General features: G+C 47.0%; 1 protein-coding gene across 4 annotated transcripts in view; it reads right to left on the bottom strand.

Annotated features, from left to right (window-relative positions):
• The window catches only part of LOC119184211 (signal peptide peptidase-like 2A), a 70,591-nt gene that overhangs the window by 48,461 nt on the left and 3,074 nt on the right, over positions 1-19,056 (bottom strand). For 3 of the 4 annotated variants that reach the window (XM_075888550.1, XM_075888553.1, XM_075888552.1), the window contains exon 1: positions 13,954-14,200. The exons of the other annotated variant lie outside the window; for it this stretch is intronic. In XM_075888550.1, the coding sequence (XP_075744665.1) occupies positions 13,954-14,154 (201 nt within the window). In that variant the 5' untranslated portion in view covers positions 14,155-14,200. Of the gene's footprint in view, positions 1-13,953; positions 14,201-19,056 lie in introns of those variants that run through there. 4 annotated transcript variants of the gene reach the window in all.

The raw sequence follows: 19,056 nt of genomic DNA, 5'->3' as shown, positions 1-19,056 counted from the left end.
CGTTTAATCTCATGAGCGGCCCACTAATTTCGCAATCGAATTCCGCTGAGTCAAACAGTACTTTTCACGTCCACATACTCTGGACTCCTGGTCTCTGCCGGGCAATGAACGCGCACACGCTGTTGGCCGCGAAATTTTCCTCCGGCCCCACAAGGCGAGGTGACCATTTTTGAGTGGGGGGATTCTCTTCTCACTTACAACGACATTCTTCGTCACTACAGGAACGTCCGTCGCACTCGGAGCGCATACCGCCATCTTTCTTGCAAGAGGAGGCAGTAGCGTTACGCCAGCTACAAACTAATACATTTCCCAATCTAGTATGACTTCACAAATTCTACCCGCAGTGCTATGCAGACCGTTGCCCCAGCTTTGGACACTCACCCACGACCTTCCATGTCTAGACCGAGTGCACTGCGAGCATCTTTCCTCCCTTACCTGCTTTTCTTAACCCTTTACGTAACGAAGAGCTGTGGAATGACGCTCTCCGCGATGGACCTCCCGAGGTCCTCCAGGCTTTGATACAGTGGGCCAGACTCGTCGCTGGAGTCGTCCTGGGAGCCCCGAACTAGGATTTCCTCCCACGCCCTCTTTCTTCATGCTTTTGGGAATAAAGACGTTTTCTCTCTCTCTTTCTCTTTCGGGAGAATCACTCGAGGAAAATCCTGAGACCACCTTGCCTGGTATAAATCTCAGAATTCGAGCATGTCTGTCAAAGGGTATGAGTGGGCATCAAGAAAACGACGGTGGTGATTCGAATCGGCTAAATTGTCACTACTTGTATACGAAAATACACGCAGCCCCCCATTTGATGAAAACCGCTGCATCAAGTGAGCGGCCGCGTTTTTATCACTTGAGTTGATGGACTGATTTCTTGTCGAGGAACATTTAGAATACCGGGACAAAGATTGCATTTACTGAGCTAGTTTACACGAGTGCTTGGGCTTGAAGATGATGCACGAGGAAAATCTCGAATGCTCAACCCGTTGCCTGGTGACTTGATGGGCGTGCTTAGTTCAACTTCGTTTCACTGGGACACGAGGCAGATAGGCGTAAAGATAACAGGTGTTCCACTCGAGGAACGAGGGAAAATTTTGGAGGTCAGCATTGTTGTCTTCAGTAAGCAACACAATGCCTCTATAAGGAAGAGGCCCCTAAAATTAGTGACGATGGTAGTGCAGGCCTCCAAGAAAGAACGCCGTGTGAAGGACACTCGGCATAGGCGCATACCACGGGCAACAACTACGGACGAAGACCGTGTAACCGTAACTCCAGCGGCAGTGAGACTACAGATAACAGTTCATTAAATTCTACAGGGACTGGGTATCGAGGCATCCGAGGCGACTGTGGTGCTTCGCCTCGCAGAAGCTGGCCCTAGAAAGAGGGTTGCCTGAATGAAGCCTTTCATGTGAAAAACAAACCAAGCAAAACAGCTGCAATTTGCTAGCGACCATGAACATTAGACCACCTTTGACGAGGAGAGCTCGTTCACGACTTGGTGTGACCAGAGGCAAAGAGTGTGACGCCCAGAACGCAGTCGGTTGGTAAGAATTATTGTTCAAAATATCAATAATTCATTAGCTTAAAGTACCAACAAGACAATTGCCATTTTTATGCATTTTATAATAGTATAGTGTTTCATATTATCATGGGGTCGTGACAACGACGAGGGGAGTAGACAGTAGGTTTAAAATGAAACTGTTTATTCAGCCGAACTTGTGGCCACAAAAAAGGAAATTGAGATTACAAGACACTGGCACTGATGTCGGCGAACTGAGCATCGGTCGTCGATCAACTGACAAGTGACGAAGCGTGTCGGCATTTATACACTCACCATGGAACATTCCAGCGTTATTGCTAGCGTCGACATCGATTCCACATTAAGATGAAATGCTCATGACGTGGGCGTAATCTCAACAAAGTGATCTACAGCAGCCCTAAGGCTTCTCGAACACTGTAGACGCGGTTTGCGCTGAGAATGGCGTACAGCGTAACAGGGAGATAAGAAAACTTGTGAAAGGAGCGTGGCATTGCCCCGCTCTGAAAAAGCACCCTCCTGATGCTTTAACATAGTGCTTCATAAAGAAAGCAACAGAATACCAATCAAGAAGGGTGTAAGGCAGGGGGACACAATCTCCCCAATGCTATTTACCGCGTGCTTACAGGAAGTTTTCAGAAGCCTAGAATGATTACAGTTAGGGATAAGAGTTAATGGAGAATACCTTAGTAACCTGCGCCTCGCCGATGACATTGCATTGCTGAGTAACTCAGGGGACGAATAGCAACTCATGATTAAGGAGTTAGACAATGAGAGCAGAAAGGTGGGTCTTAAAATTGTTCTTTAGAAAACGAAAGTAATGTACAACAACCTCGGAAAGGAGCAGCACTTCGAGAGAGGTAATAGTGCACTTGAAGTTGTAAAAGACTATGTCTACTTAGGGCAGGTAACCGCAGAGCCGAACCACGAGATTGAAGTAACTAGAAGAATAAGAACAGGGTGGAGCACATTTGGCAAGCACTCTCAAATCATGTTAGGTATATTGCCACTATCTCTCATGAAGAAGGTATATAACAGCAGCATCTTGCCGGTACTTCGCTACGGAGCAGAAACCTGGAGACTTACAAAGAGGGTTCAGCCTAAATTGAGGACGACGCAGCGAGCAATGGAAAGAAAATTGGTAGGTGTAACCTTAAGAGTAAAGAAGAGAGCAGAGTGGATTAGGGGACAAACGGGGGGGTTAAGGATATCATAGTTGAAATAAAGAAGAGGAAATTGACATGGGCCGGGCATGTAGCACGTAGACAGGATAACCGCTGGTCATTAAGGGTAACTAACTGGATTCCCAGAGAAGGGAAGTGGCTTAGGGGGAGACAGAAGGTTAGGTGGGCAGATGAGATTAAGAAATTTGTGGGTATAAATTGGCAGCAGCAAGCATAGGACCGCGTTAACTGGCGGAACATGGGAGAGGCCTTTGTCCTGCAGTGGACGTAGTCCGGCTGATGATGATGATGATGATGATGATGATGATCCTGCTCTTCTATTTCTCAGTCCTCTATTCTATTTCTCAGGCGCCGGAGGTGCTCGTCGAAGCTTAAGGAAAACACGACGACGTCATCAAAGTAAACGAGAGAAGTCTGCCACTTCAATCCTGCCAGCACTGTGTCCATAACGCGTTGAAAAGTCGCAGGTGCCGAGCAAAGACCGAAGGGCATGACCTTAAGCTCGAAAACGTCGTCGGGTGTTATAAACGCAGTATTTTCTCGGTCTCTCTCGTCTACATCGATCTGCCGATAGCTTGTCTTGAGCTCCATCGATGAAAAGTATTTGGTGCTGTGGAGTCGATCAAGGGCGTCATCTATTCGAGGGAGAGGGTACACGTTATTCTTTGTTATCTTGTTGAGTCAGCGATATTCAAGGCAGAAGCGTAGTGTTCCATCCTTTTTCTTCACGAACATCACCGGTGGCGCCCATGGACTCTTTGAAGGCTGGGTAATGTTGTCGCGGAGCATTTCATCGACTTGTTTCTTTATGGCCTCGCGTTGTCGCGTCGAAACTCTGTACAGACTCTTATAGAGTGCCCTGGCATTTTCTTCCATTACGATGCGATGTTTCGCGACCGGGGTCTGTCGAATTCTCGATGACGACAAAAAGCAGTTCTTCTATTTCAGGAGCAGGTTTTCGAGCTGCTCTTGTTTATGCGTCGGAAGGCTCAGATTAACGTCGAATGCTGGTTGAAGGGTTTCAGTCGTCGCAGTAGATTCGGTGGTGTCGGTGGGGGTGAAAGCGTTGTTGGATTCCAGTATGTTTTCGATGTAGGCAACTGTAGTGCCTTTGTTCACGTGCTTGTACTCGTTGCTGAAGGAGTCAGCATGGAGGAGTCATGGAGGAGTCAGCGTGGCGGAACAACCGGGTCATCTCCTCGACGAAGATTCGGACGGTCTCGTTGGGGAGTTGCACACGCGTCTCAAGGATAGTCGCAGCACGTGCATTGTGGATGACGCTCGTGAACGTGCCGAGGAACGTCATCCAAAAGACATCTCAGCTACGCAGCAAATACTTCCGGTTCTCGAACCATGTCTTTTCGGCATCTTCTAGATAGAAGTATACGCGGCGTAGTTTTTCTTTGGTGTCCCAGCTGTTTAATGGGACGACTCGGTCGTATGTCTCGAGCCAGGTTTTCGGTTCTCTTTTAGGTGGTCAATGGAAGCTCGGTGGCTCTCGGGGTGGGTGCATCACAATAGCCGCAGGAAGGGGCGCAGTGGCAGTCATCGTTGCAGCAGTGGTCGTCATGGTGGATGTGCGAGTCTTGTTGGGTAAAGGTCCGTACTCCGGCCGTATACCTTGTTGCCTACGGCTGACTCGCTGGTCGTGGTTGGCGTTTGTGTCTTCTTCACAATATGGACTTTGTTCACGGCTGGAAGGTGGCGTGCGGTGCATGAATCAGGAAGGGTCATGACAACGATGAAGGGACCAAACAGTAGGTCAAAAATCAAATTGTTTATTCAGACGCTTGTGGCCACGAAAAAGAAAATAGAGATTACAGCAGGACACTGGCACTGATATCGGCGAACTGAGCTTCGGTCGTCGATGAACTGACAAGTGGCGAAGCGTGTCGGCATTTATACACTCGCCATCGAACACTCTAGCGTTATCGCTAGCAGCGACGTAGATTCCAGAATAATCTGAAATGCTCACAATGTGGGATTATTCTCAACGAATTATCTACGGCAGCCCTGAAGCATCTCGAACACTGTAAGCTTAGTTTGCGCTGAGAACCGTGTACAGCGTAAAGGGGTGATAAGAAAGCTTCAGGAAGGAGCGTGGCAATATTGTGTATACGGAATGAAGAACTTGATATTCAGGGCACTCTGTGATTACGCTCGCTTGCGTTAATATGACACTTTGTTTGATTTTATCACTAACGGTGTGATCGACGTCTGTATTAGTTCATATTTAAAGTTTCTTCGGCAAATCTAAAGGTACAGCCACGATAAGGTGGTCGTAGGCTGAGTGCTGCCACAGGCAGAGGTACACTGCCTGCCCCAGTAGTGCCTGTAGAATAGATAAAACAAAGAACATTAAATTTGGTTGCATAGGAACGTGATCAAAACATTAATTAGTAATTAAGGTAGACATAATTAGACGTTAATCAATATGCGTGCTACGTAGCCCAACGGAGTTACGCATTGTTGGCGTAAATGATGTGTATTCGAGTAAAGTAAATTGACTGTTGATTTGTGGGGAACGGGTGGTATAATGATGCTTCTATACAGTTGCAGACCAGAATACCTCCAGCGAGTGGCTGAAAAGGCCGTCCAGCAGTGTGCGCGTGGGGTCTCGTGAGAAGAACTTGGTCCGCTAGTCTGCATAGAAGACAGATACACGTCTGAGCACTACTGCTCGATCTTGGACGACGTGATGGTGCCCCACTTGCTCAATGCTCCCCTCCCAGAAGGCGATTATCTCTTACAGCAAGATAACTTCCTGTTGAGAGATCCCGTAAGGTATCAAGGTTTTTCGAAAATCGCGGCATCAACACTCTCAGCTGGCCATCCCTGTCTCCAGTCCTCAACATCATAGAGAATGCGTGGCGCATCTTGAAAACCGCGCAAGCGAGTCGGTCACTGCTCGGAGTCTCTGCTGATGACCTCTGGCTTGCCATAATAGATAAGTGTTAACGGCTGAGAAGTGACAGGTCACTGACGGCGGCCTTGTAACACTCGCTTTCCTTAAGAATGGCAGCTGTTGTCGCAACAAATGTGGACGCCACTACGTACTGAGATGTGTCTCATAACAACACATTTCAGTTTTTTCTTGGTGCTCGGGACAGAAGAAAATGTTTCGTGTTTTTTATGCCAACGTTATCATACGAATATGTGTCATGCCATTTCGTGATCGCGGTTTTTATCTTACGGATGCATGCAACGAAATGTTTCCTAACATACGAGCCTTTTTTTTTTCAAGTTTTCTTTCCACGGCAACATCTCACTCGCTGTTACAACGGTAAATTTGATTCGATTATTCATGGCGTTACAGCATCAAGCGCACATATACTAAAGCTTAAGTTCTTTTTTTCTCGACTGACGGACGGTTCCATTCGAGGTAAATGGGACTAAAACTCGAAAGACAATTTTCACGGCGTACGTTGGTACGCTTTAAGAAATCAATACTACACCCACGCCTTAACCTCAGTACATCCCCATCGCCTAGACATCTCTAGTTTTACTGAAATGCATCTGGCTTAAGCGAATTGCACTTCGAGCAGGCTTTGAGGGAGTGTGCTTTAACGTGTACACTGTATTCGCGCACTACGCTCGATTTCACTGCAGACGCGTTGCAGGCGTCGCCGGTAGCGTTATCAGAGCGGGAACGTAGGTAGTCTAGTACACTGTAGCGTAGGGACCCTCAATGTGCGCGTCAGCTCCGTCTTGAGGCGGCGCGTGCATGAAGGCTCTATATGGGACCGTAGAGATCATCATCATCATCATCATCATCATCATCATCATCATCATCATCAGCAGCAGCAGCAGCAGCAGCAGCAGCCTGACTACGTCCACAGCAGGACAAAGGCCTCTCCCATGTTCCGCCAGATAACCCGGTCATGTGCTTGCTGCTGCCAATTTATACCCGCAAACTTCTTAATCTCATCTGCCCACCTAACCTTCTGTCTCCCCCTAACCCGCTTCCCTTCTATGGGAATCCAATTAGTTACCCTTAATGACCAGCGGTTATCCTGTCTACGCGCTACATGCCCGGCCCATGTCCATTTCCTCTCCTTTATTTCAACGATAATATCCTTAACCACCGTTTGTCCCCTAATCCACTCTGCTTTCTTCTTGTCTTTTAAGGTTACACCTACCATTTTTCTTTCCATCGCTCGCTGCGTCGTCCTCAATTTAAGCTGAACCCTCTTAGTAAGTCTCCAGGTTTCTGCTCTGTAGCTAAGTACCGGCAAGATACAGCTGTTATATACCTTCCTCTTGGGGGATAGTGGCAATCTACCTGTCATAATTTGAGAGCGCTTGCCGAATGTGTTCCACCCCATTCTTATTCGTCTAGTTACTTCATTCTCGTGGTTTGGTTCCGTGGTTATTACCTGCCGTGAGCAGACGTAGTCTTTAACAACTTCAAGTGCACTATTACTTATCTCGAAGTGCTGTTCACTTTTGAGGTTGTTGTACATTATTTTTAGCTGGTCGTACGTAACGAGCCCACGTACGCCCCGCCGCGGTGGTCTAGTGGCTAAGGTACTCTGCTGCTGACCCGCAGGTCACGGGCTCGATCCCGGGCTGCGGCGGCTGCATTTCCGATGGAGGCGGAAATGTTGTAGGCACGTGTACTCAGATTTGGGTGCACGTTAAAGAACCCTAGGTGGTGAAAATTTCCCGAGCCCTCCACTACGGCGTCTCTCACAATCAAATGGTGGTTTTGGGACGTTAAACCTCACAAATCAATCAATCAACGAGCCCACGTACGCAACACTGCCACGGGAGAGAAGTGCGCATGTGCAGTACGTAACGCATTGATTCCAGAGATGCGCGCGTACGCCCGAAAAAACAAAAACAAAACGCGGTGTGCGTAAACGTGATGAGGCGAAGCGTACACGGCGTGACGCTCTCGCCATATCTCGATTGATATGGGAACCGGATAGCAAAACAGAAGCGATGGCGTCGAACGCAGAGACCAACAAAGCTGGCCCAAAAAGAATATATTTTACTTTGAGGGACGATGTTGCGCTGCTGCCGCACGAAGGCGCTAAAAAGCACTCAAAAGCTGTTTTATTTCTAAGAACATCCGTCTAGCTGAAGCAGACGTATCTCGGTACGGTCGATACGGTGAAATAAAAGTGTCATTGAGCACTTCGCATGCAGCGTACGGCACGTATCGTGCCGCGTACGTAGGCTCGTTACGTACGCCCAACTAAATGTGTCTACAGTATATGCTCCCATATACAGTATCTCTACGGGAGCGTACCAAGCAGCGCTCCTACCGACCCCGGCAGTCTGGAGGCGAGCGTACGCCTACCGTTGTCAGATAGACAGGGGAGTTGGCACCCGAAAGCGCCGCGTCCCCAAGTACATGTGACTGATCAACCCCTCATCATCCAGTTACGTTCATCCCGGTAGGGGGCCCGGCCCCTGGTTAGAGGACGGGTCATTTTTTTGTTTCGTTCAAGACCGGTCCTGACTGGTTATATTGATTGCCGATAGATGACGAAAGCGAACATGTCTTTCTTTAAGGGGCGAGGCTTCTTACAGCGGCACCACAGAACACCTACCAGTTTAGAGAACGGAAACTGTACCTTTGGGCTGTTGTATCAAAATAACATGCAAATACGTAGCGGCGGCGTACTAAACTGCAATACCGCGAGGTGAGATGACGCTAGCAGTACTATCATCATCAATAAACAGACGCGTACTTTTTTTTTTGCTGCCGGTGGGGGGGGGGGGGGGGGGTCCGCGGCTGGTTCGCGCTGCTCGCTTCCTGTTTTTTTTTTCGTTCCCTCGACGTAGTACGTAACATGTCTTACGTGTTGACCTGCTAGGTGGTGCCCGTGGGAGATTTCTCCTGTGCGTTGTTGAACAATAAAAAAAATTACAGCGTGTGCGTTTAAAAACCGAATTCTCCTAGGTCTCATTCCACATTAGCAGCCATTGGGCATGTACATTGAGCACTATCTGACAAGAAAGGGTTGCGCTACGTTATACTCGCTGAGCGTAACCTCCTTGGTTTTGGAAAGGTTTAACGAGCGTCTGGTCGCAGTGCCATGAATACAATGAACTAGTATATATCATGAACTTGAGGTGGCTAAAGGTGGGAAGTAGACCCGAAGTGCAAGCCATAAGGAAGTGTGCGTGTGCCTCCTCTTTTTCAGTCCTTGCAAAGTCCGCTGGATGGCGGTGCTTCTATATGCGGAATATAAGATGAAAAGATGCGATATGGTGGTACTTGGAGTGTTGACTAGATGGACGAACGGACACACAGACAGATGCATGGACGGACGCACGGATGGCTGTACAGACGGATGGACGCATAGACAGACGCGGGGGCGGTTGCGAGGACGAGTGCTGGAGTGAACGCACGAACAGACGCACGCACGGACTGGCAGATGGACGCATGGCCGGTCACACAGACGGACGCACGGATGGACGGAAACAAGAACGAACGGACGGACGGATGCTTCACCCCACTCTCCATCATTCACCCCGTGGATATGCTGCCATTTTTTTTTCATTGATAGTTAATCGCGCTGTTGGCGGACGCCGCAGAGAACCGGCCACATGGTTCCGTGTTCTCTTCCATAAAAAATAACAAAGTACAAACAAAAGTTGCCATTCCCGAAACATTTCAAATAAAAGACAGGTGCAAATTGCGAAGTAATTTACCGCTTTGGAAAGATCAAAGTTGCAGAAGTTGCAGCACTGCGGAATTGCGTTTTAAATGTTGTCTGCAGCCAGCCCACGTGTTCCGGTGAGTCGACTTTGTAAGCACAATTCATAAGCTATGAAAATTGAAATGGCATTGTAAACAATAGATGTTTCCACGGCAAATTTTCGTGCGGCCCATAGTAGAGTACAGAGTACTCCATATTGTTCATCACTCTCTCTTCACACACGCACATACACACACACACGCGTTTCTTTTGAACGTTCTGCCGTAATTCACGGCACGGATTTTTGCTCTCGAATAGTAGAGTACCGAGTACTCTATATCATTATTAACTTTTTCTCAACACTTTCTTGGACATGGACCCTTCATCAGGAGGGTTCACTGCTGTCCAATAGTCCAGTTCGGAGTACTCGCATGGAGTAACATAAAAGGTGACAAGAGTAGTCACTTGGGCCGAAAAGCGGCTGAGCTACGCGGCTTCACCCCAGCCTTAAGATGGCAACACACCACCAACTGCGTCAAAGAAACACGCTTACTAGTTATTTACTACACTACCTTTTTTTAGTTCATTATACTTCTACGTGCTTTTGCGTATGTGATAGTAGCCTGAATCCGTCTTTAGGGAGTTTTAGAATACCGTTTGCAAGCGCTGCTGGCGTTGCGGGCGAAGCGGGTGCCATAAGAGTTTTAGGATAGCGTTTGCCCTGCTACGAACCGCAACGCACGATCGCAGCGACACCGTAGCCTAGAAACCAGCGCTTGCGGGCCACATGCGGGCCGCCATCACCGCACGCAATTTTGGATTTTCTGCATGCGGTCCGCGAACGCGAACGACGACTCGCGTTACGACGCATGCGCAGTGGCAGCAACCGCACCGCAAAGGCTCGCGGTGCACTATTCTAAAGCTCCCTTTTATCGTCTGCGAGTGTACGGTGCGATATCGTCGGGCTGGGATCAGGCATGGATCGTATGCGAAAGAAGTGCACAAGGCGTCCAGGCGACGGCAACATTGTCACGCTCCATGTTCATGAGCATTTGCGGTAATGATGAAGTACGGCCAGCCGCAGGGAGACGCCATAAAAGATGTGCGATAACGTGCCTGGCGTGCGTCATGGTCTTCGCTTGTTTCGGCTGCCTCTCAACTTGGCTTTGGCTGCTGGTAGGTACGAATGCCATCAATATTATGTTAAATGCGTATTGCATCTGTCATTGAAGCATCAACCTAACGTTTGTGGCAATGTGCTATTCGGCTCAGAGATCTTTTTTTTTGTCCTCTTTGCGTACTGTTTTTTTGATTGCTTCACACGAAAGAAAACTGCTTAGAATGCTTCGCAGCACGTTTGCGAGAAAATTCTTTCTTGGGTCAAGAAATTGAGTCGCCATCACGTTGTTAGGTTTTCTTTGGGCCACTGTGTGATAGAATTCACTGCATAAGTGAGATTTTGTGAAAAATGCAGCTATGCTCAGTATCCTTGTCTGTGCCGTTCGAAAATTGCTTGAAGCGCTAACGAGCGCATTAATAGAAAAGTGGTGAATCTAGAAAAAAGTTTGCTGGCTAAAACTGGGACCTAACTTTGAGTAAATACTCCTGCCTCGTTAACGACTTGCATGACACCTAAAATTGATTTGTTTTTGCTGCGGCAACTGCTTGTGGCTGTTTTTCGCGAAGTAGTGATGTAAATAAAGTGGGCAGGAGAAAATTAGTGCGAAGGTGGGAGCAAAACGTAGCCAACATTTTTCTTTACTTTTTTCGGTTCACGTCGGAGCCAATCGCTGGGGCAAGTACCGCCGTGTCGCGTTGTGCACTGTATGTGTGCACAACGCGACAAGGCACGGTGCGCGTTTGTTGCAGTTTTATTCAGCTGCGGTTCTTGTTATATTGCTGCCTTTATGTTTATTTCTTTTGTGTATTTTATAATCATGATATGACAGCTGTATTTTGGCGTCTCGCAGTGCAATGAACCTCTCTTTGTGCCTGCGTTTATCAAACATTAAAGAAGTGGGCATGAGCTTACCCAGAATTTCACTTGAAAATAAAAGTTTTCGCTCCTCTAATGATTATCATGTTTTAATTAAAATGCGTGCATAGACACTCATTGACATGAAGCTCATCGATGCATCCAAACATGTTAAAAAATTCAAGTATGGCCTCATCAATCAGCACGCAGATAGAAGTGGTCTCAGAGGTTGTATAATAATCTGAGTCACTACCGAATAACCTTCGAGACAGTCTTTTCTGTGGTCTTCCATCTCTGAAGTTGAAAAATTTCACCACACCCGTTTGGTGCGCTACGAACCGCAATAAGCCGCAGGGGCTTGCTTATGGAAGTGTCCTCTCTTGACCTTTTATATTACTGTATGGTATACTCGAAATCGTTAACCACTTGTTGTTGACCCACAGACCATTGTGGCTGTCTGAAACTGGGACAGCTTGTTGCTCTCGCATAGTGGAGCACATCGTATTCTAAATCGTCAGACATTTGTTCTAAGCACGTTGCTGGCAAGTGAGCCTTCGGAAGAAAACAAAAGAGAGGCACACCATAGTAGAGTACCTCGTCGGTCGGCCACTTGTTACAAACACGTCAGAGCTCTGTGAGCTTTCCTATCTGGGTGGCTTGGGGCTCTAGAACCCTGTACACTGAATTCAGCATTTATTCTAAACGCACAGTTCGGAACCAACTTCGTGGTCGATGCATCTCTATTAATAGCAGCACAGCTTATAATGTTCTCCCATAGTACATTACATATTGTCCTAAATCGTTAAACGTTTGTAAGCAAAGCTTGTATTGACTAGCCTTAGAAGCTGATGATGGTGATGGTAAAAAAAAAAAAGGTCCTTATAGACGGCTGGCGTGTACAAAATACCTAAATATTAAGCAACACACATTATTTTTTTCTCTCTCGTGAGGTCTGAAGTCGGGTACGTACACCCGGTATTATAGCGAATACAGTGACCACCAGGCCACGCACTCACACTCTACTATTGTAAACTGAACTGAAGCACATGAATGTGTTGTACAGACGACGCGGAAAAAAAAACGAGAAGAAATACATTTGCACTGCATTATGTTGTTTGGTGTTGGTGGACCAAAAACCAATCAGTTGGAAAACAGAAAGGCCGTTATAAGGAACTGCAGAGTCACGAAAATTTTGACTTCGATAAAATTGACTTCCTAAACTATGTTTTCAGATCGCGTGATGGTACTTTCATTAAGCTGTTTTCTGACGTACGCTGAAAAGAGTATGAAAGACGTCATGCCGATTCAGCCCGAAAACTAAGTTATAGGTACGACCACTTCCGATCATAAAACTGATTGGTTACGTTAGGAAGTAGCACTGCGCAATGAGAATGAGCAAACAAAAATAGAGAAAAGCAGTACGTCAGGCAAGCTGCGCGCTCAGCTTCGCTTGCACTCGTTTCCTCGATATGCTAAGCGCTCATGATTTTTTTAATAATTGCCCAAATTTGGTGCATATATTTCCTCAGTTTGCATCAAAACACGGGACACAGCTAAATGGCGCTAGATTATTTATTACTAGTCATCTGTTTAGTACTAATCACGTTTGTCACTAAGTGTACTGAACGTTTCTTAGCAATAAACGTACAGTCATGAAATGACGCGTTGGAGTGAGTGCACGTTATTTGTTCCCGACGACTCGTTTATATTTTGGACACTTCGTGACTAAAAAAGCTAATGCCAGAGGCGTGGCCTCCGCAATCATTTGCGGCAGTTCGCAGCTTCAGCCAACTTCACTATAATAAACGCATTTGCGAAGCTACGCCAACAGATAAGGGTGGGCCGAATGGCGGTCGCGAAAACTATAGGCCACCGAAGCTCAAGTTTGCAAAGCGACGACAACGCCGCGCCTGGCCCTGGCGGCGAGCGCAGGAACACTTGAGGAGAGACGCAGGGGAGGTCGCAGGCGAGTGTGCGTGTTATGCCGAAACGGGAGCGCGTGCGACACGCGCGGAACGCGTTCTGCAGTCGGTGCGGGGAACTTGGGCGACGTGCCGTCAGCTTGGCGCGCTAAAACGAGACGCTTGCTGTGCGAAGTTGCATTTCCACGATAGAAGAAGCGGCCCCACGGATGCGTCGCCGCGGTCCGAAGTTTGTGTTGTGAGCTGCCACAACAAGGCAAGGAACACCAAGGGACGCTCTCCACGTGTAAAGCTGTATCAGTTTCCCAGCAAGTCACAGCCGGCAAACAGAGCCGCGTTCGCGAAAGATATAGCAAGCATGACACGAGAGCCAAAAAAAAAAGGCGAGCACTTCAACTTGACTCGCTGTCGTTAAACTTAGCTTGCTGCTTTGCAACGACGTCAGCGGGTCATGCTCCCACGGCACAGAGGACACGACTCTAAATCTTCTCGGATATTTTAATGTTGTGACCCTATAACTTTATTTTTTTTTTATTTTTTGTGAACGCTGCAAACGTTTGCACATGAGAGTACACGGATGCTACTGCTAGATACCACTTCAAAACAACAATTATATGCTTTCCATAAACGTCAACGCAGCACATCGACAGAGTACGCGGCTTCATGTCGGCAGAATGAGACTTACCTCGAGGCATACGTCGTACACGGTATTATCACGGAGGACCCGAGAAATGCACTTCGCAGTGACTCGGGCGTCCTCGTCTTCTGTCGTCAGCTCCACATTATAAACTTGACTAACGAACTTTACTACTTTGGTTCGATTCGCTTCTCGGAAGTGCTTGTCCAGATCAGCGATCTTTGTGAAGCCGCACTGCAGGCGGTACATTGTGAGGTGACTGAAACGCAGCGCGTGCTCTCTGCACGAGCACGTAAGCGAGTGGCAGCGCATTGGAGCGAAGGGAAAACGCGCCATCTACATCACCAATTTTCCCTTTTATACCAAAGATGGCGCTGCCAGTCTGGAGCCGCAGGGCCACCATGCTTTGCTTTGGCTTCCTATTGCGGCGCTTCTGAAGATTTTGCCCCGGAAGAAGGAAAGACAGGTGGGGGCACGCCTAGCCGGTGTGCTACGTTAAATGTGTGGAGGAAATTACATCATGGCAGCCATATTCACTGGGTACAGCGGCGGCGTTGCTATGGTTACGTGTTGCGCAGTGTAGCTGGCCTAGCACTGAGCGGCTGTGGCTGGCGGCGGCACGTGTCTCCCCGCTGGTCTCGTGCTGAGCCGTGGCAGACAATATCATGCTCTGCGCTGCGTTATGGGTTACGCTGTGTTCTCCTGGCAGTTAGTGTACTCTTAACAACGTTTACAAAACCTTTCGTCCACCACGGGGCCTGAACAGTGCGCAGAACGAGCGCATATCCATGTGTCGTGCAGCAGATGACGCGGATGAAGCATTTTAAGTGTTCAGCGAAATTGCGTTGGGCAAAACTGTTGTGCCCAGCAAGACGCAATGAGGACCATGTGCACATACGTAGTTTAGTGTTCGGTACGTGTACAGTAACAAATTGCATGTGCGTAATAAAACACCTTTTCTGTTCCGCTTGTTATACTCGCCCTCAGCATTGCAATCTCAACGTTAGAGCAACTGCGTTCAAGTGTCACTTGCACCGTGCTCAATGTCACCATTGTCGCAGAATGTGGACGCCAGCGAGTTTCACGTGGAACATGGACACTGTGGCCGGGCGCTGCGTCGGCCTTGTGTCGGAATGCAACCGTAGAAGAAGGCACACGACCGATCTTGATGTCTGTACAGTGCGTGAATTATTAACGTGAAAACACTCGCCGTTGTCTGTGCATCTAGTGCGCGTTCTCTTTTACTTCCTTCGTTGTCGGCGAGCTGTTACTCGCTGTTAATAATCGGACGAAATGATTTCGCCGAAGGTGTCGCGCTGGCCCAGAAAGTTGAGCCCCGTTCCATTAGTTTCAGATCGTCACGACACGCGCGCTGCTCAGACCACGTGCATTCCGAGCCGGAGATAGAGTCGCGCCTTCTGCTTTACATTCGGATGTAAACAAGAAAGGAGAATTTGCCCACTCAATATAGCCGACTTCGGGCTTCACCACGGCTTCACAACGAGTGACGTCAGGGCTTTTCCCAAGTTTTTTTTCTTCCTCTATGATTTTTGCACTACTTTCGGCACGTAGTCTCTCATGGCGGCGCACCGCGCTGGTCCACCACGGTGTTCCTCACGGTGACTTTTTTGATGTACTATTATAAACATCTATTATGGTTCCTGTCGAGATTATAGCGTCACATTTGTGGATTGCTTACGTAGATACGCTCAAGATCGCCAATATAGAATGACCCATGGAGCTGCGTTGATCATTGCGAGTTGGCTGAGGATCGATGTCCTGCCTATATTTGAGCTGTCCGCATTGTGTTTAAGTTCGCAGTATGGGCAGTTCTAGGTGAATGAGCATTTTGAGCTTAGTTTTTATGACGACCTCTGCCGTTTTAACCACAGCCGTCTTTCTTTGACGGTAAATGACCCTAAACGTGTGTGATAGCCTCAATGAAGTTGACTTACTGGAACACACACACACACACACACACACACACACACACACACACACACACACACACACACACACACACACACACACACACACACACACACACACACACACACACACACACACACACACACACACACACACACACACACACACACACACACACACACACACACACACACACACACACACACACACACACACACACACACACACACACACACACACACACACACACACACACACACACACACACACACACACACACACACACACACACACACACACACACACACACACACACACACACACACACACACACACACACACACACACCAAAATGTTTGCGTTAAAGGTCTCCAAGAAAGAATATCGTCTTCAAAAAGTATGGGGTGCGGCCTCACTGGCGACCACTTGCCGGTAATGTACTCCCTCACCAGAGCAGTATTGACCACATTGGTGCAGTACTTCGCCACTACCTCCCGTATGAGCGTACCAGAACTTGGCTACGCCCGAAGCTAGAACGCTATCTAGTGACACACGTCTAACTGTGCTATTCGAGAAATTAGAGGGTAATAATTAAGATGTAATATGGCTCAGGGAATGTAGAGGACACGTGCGGTTCATGCAGTGCTGTAGAACGGAAACATTCTATGCTAACGTAGAATATTGGACAGGGTTTATTATGCACAAAAATACTGCTTACATCATAGAAGAATAATATAGCATCAATGAGAGGGTGCAATTATTGTAGTTAAGTTTAACAAAGGTAAAAAATGAAGGTGGTAGAGGCCTACGCGTCTATATCGGGGACATTTGGATTAAAGCTTCTACGAATACATAGAGCCAGCAATCAATGATCCAAGACGTAAAAACACAGAATACTGTACTGATTGGCAGCTTTATTGCCAATGTAGACAAGAGACAAGCCAAAGACCATGTAGTTGGGGAGTATCGCATCAGCTCAAGAAATGCAGAGCGCAGTTATTAGTGGAGTTCGCGGAACGCAATAATTTACGGTTCTTGAATGCGTTCTACAAAAAAAAAAAAAACGGTCTCACCGCCAGTGGACGTGGCGATTGGCGATACTAAAAATGAAATAGATTTCATTCTGTGTGCACACCCAGGTATTGTACAGGATGTAGGAGTAGTTGCAAAGATCTTACGCTCTGTCCATAAAGTGGTAAGAGCTCGCATTCACCTAAATTTTAAAAAGCAAATGCAAATAATTAGGATAATTATTGAGCTAGTTGTAGAAGAAAAAGTACATTAATGCAGAGTGTCACTTCAGAATAGATTGGCTGCTCTGAATGAGATAACCAACGTTAGCGTTGACACAATAAATGATAATCTTACTAGTATAATCAAAGGGTGTGCAATGGAAGTCGGAGGTACTGTAACTAGGCAGGACACTGCCATACAGTCTCAGGAGACAAGTAATTTCATTAAGAGACGACAAAACGTGAAAGTCTCAAAGACAATCGACAAATAAAGCAAGTGGAGCTTTCGAAGTTAATCAATAGGCGTAAAGTAGCCGACAGTAGAATGTATAACATGGAGAGAATAGAGCACGCTGTGAAAAACCGCAGAAGTCCAAAATATGCGAAGGCAAACTTGTGCAAAGGCAAAAATCGGATGTATGCATGAAGAGACAAGGAAAGCAGTACAATAAACATTATAGATAGGATCGTTGAGATGGCAGAGAAGCTCTACAGAGAGCTGTACAGGAGCTGAAACTACCAGGATGATATCGTAAGAAGCAACAATAGCTCAGAGGAATTCGCGATCCTACCAGTAACGACAGGGTAAGTAAAGAAAGCCCTAGAAGGAATGCAAAGAGGCGAAGCTGCTGGTGATGATAAGGTAATCATGGACCTGCTTAAAGATCGCGGATGTATTGTGTTATACAAACTGGCCATCTTATATAAGCAGTATCTCTTGACGGGAAGGGTACCAAAATCTTGAAAGAACTCCAACTTCATCCTAATTCATAAAAAAGGAGACGCCATAGACTTGAAAAACTACAAGCCGATCAGCTTACTGTCCGTTCTCTACAAACTACTTTAAAAATAATAGCTGATAAAATAAGGTTACATTACCGTTTAATCAACCAAAGCACTAAGCGGGATTTGGTAAAGACCACTCTACAATATACGATAATCATACTATCAATGAAGTGATTGAGAAATGCGCGGAATAAAACAAACCACTATACATAGCCTTTATAATTTACGAGAAGGCGTTTGAATAAGTCGAGACATCAGTAGTGATTCAGACACTCCAGGATCGGAGCATTAACGAACTATACATAAACGGGCAGAGGATATACAGCCACTACAGTTCTCGAGAAAGAAAGCGACAGAATCCCAATAAAGAAGGGTGTAAGCCTCATGATTACTGAACGAAACAGGTAAAGCAGAGGAGGAGATCTGAAAACTAATACGCATAAAACTAATGTAATGGGCAGCAGTCTCGGCAGAAAAAGGCACTTTGCTATAGGTGGAGAGACGCTGGATGTTGTAAAGCAATATGTCTACTTAGGACAGGTAATAGCCGTGGAGCCGCTATCACGTGACTGAAATAACGGGAAAAATAAGGGTAGGGTGGATCACATTCAGCATGATTGGTAATCTAACACTAACCCGCAAGATACTTTGTGAGGTGTTTCCGTCTGTCGGCTCATATGCCTCAAGGGGATATAACACCTGCATCTTGCCGGTGCATACCTACGCAGAAACTTGGAGAATTAGTAGGAAGGTTCAACTTAAGTTGAGGACAACGTAGCGAGCAATAGAAAGGAAAATGATAGGTGCAACTCTAAGGGACATGAAGAAAGCAGAGTGTATCAGGGAACAAATGTATGTTAAGGACATCGTAATCGAAATCAAACAGAAATGGCCATGAGCAGGGCATGTAACACGAAGGCAAGATAACCAATGATCATTGAGAGTAACTGAATGGATTCCCAGAGAAGAAAAACGCACGAAGGGGAGTTAGAAAGTTAGTTCGGCCAAGGAGATTAAGATTGGGCCAAGGAGATTAAGTTCACAGGTATAACGTGGCAGCAGAAAGCGCAAGGCTGGATTGATTGGCGGATCATGGGAGAGGCCTTTGCCCTGCAGTGGGCGTAGTTAAGCAGATGATGATGATGAACAAAAAAAAAAACGACGTCTTCGTTTACACCTTTTTCCCAGATGAAGAAAATGGAAT

Source organism: Rhipicephalus microplus, chromosome 3 (genome assembly GCF_043290135.1).
Source record: "Rhipicephalus microplus isolate Deutch F79 chromosome 3, USDA_Rmic, whole genome shotgun sequence".
In the NCBI taxonomy this organism is placed as follows: Eukaryota; Metazoa; Arthropoda; class Arachnida; order Ixodida; family Ixodidae; genus Rhipicephalus; species Rhipicephalus microplus.
Note: the sequence above shows the minus strand (reverse complement) of the source record. Positions and strands in the feature narration are given on the sequence as shown.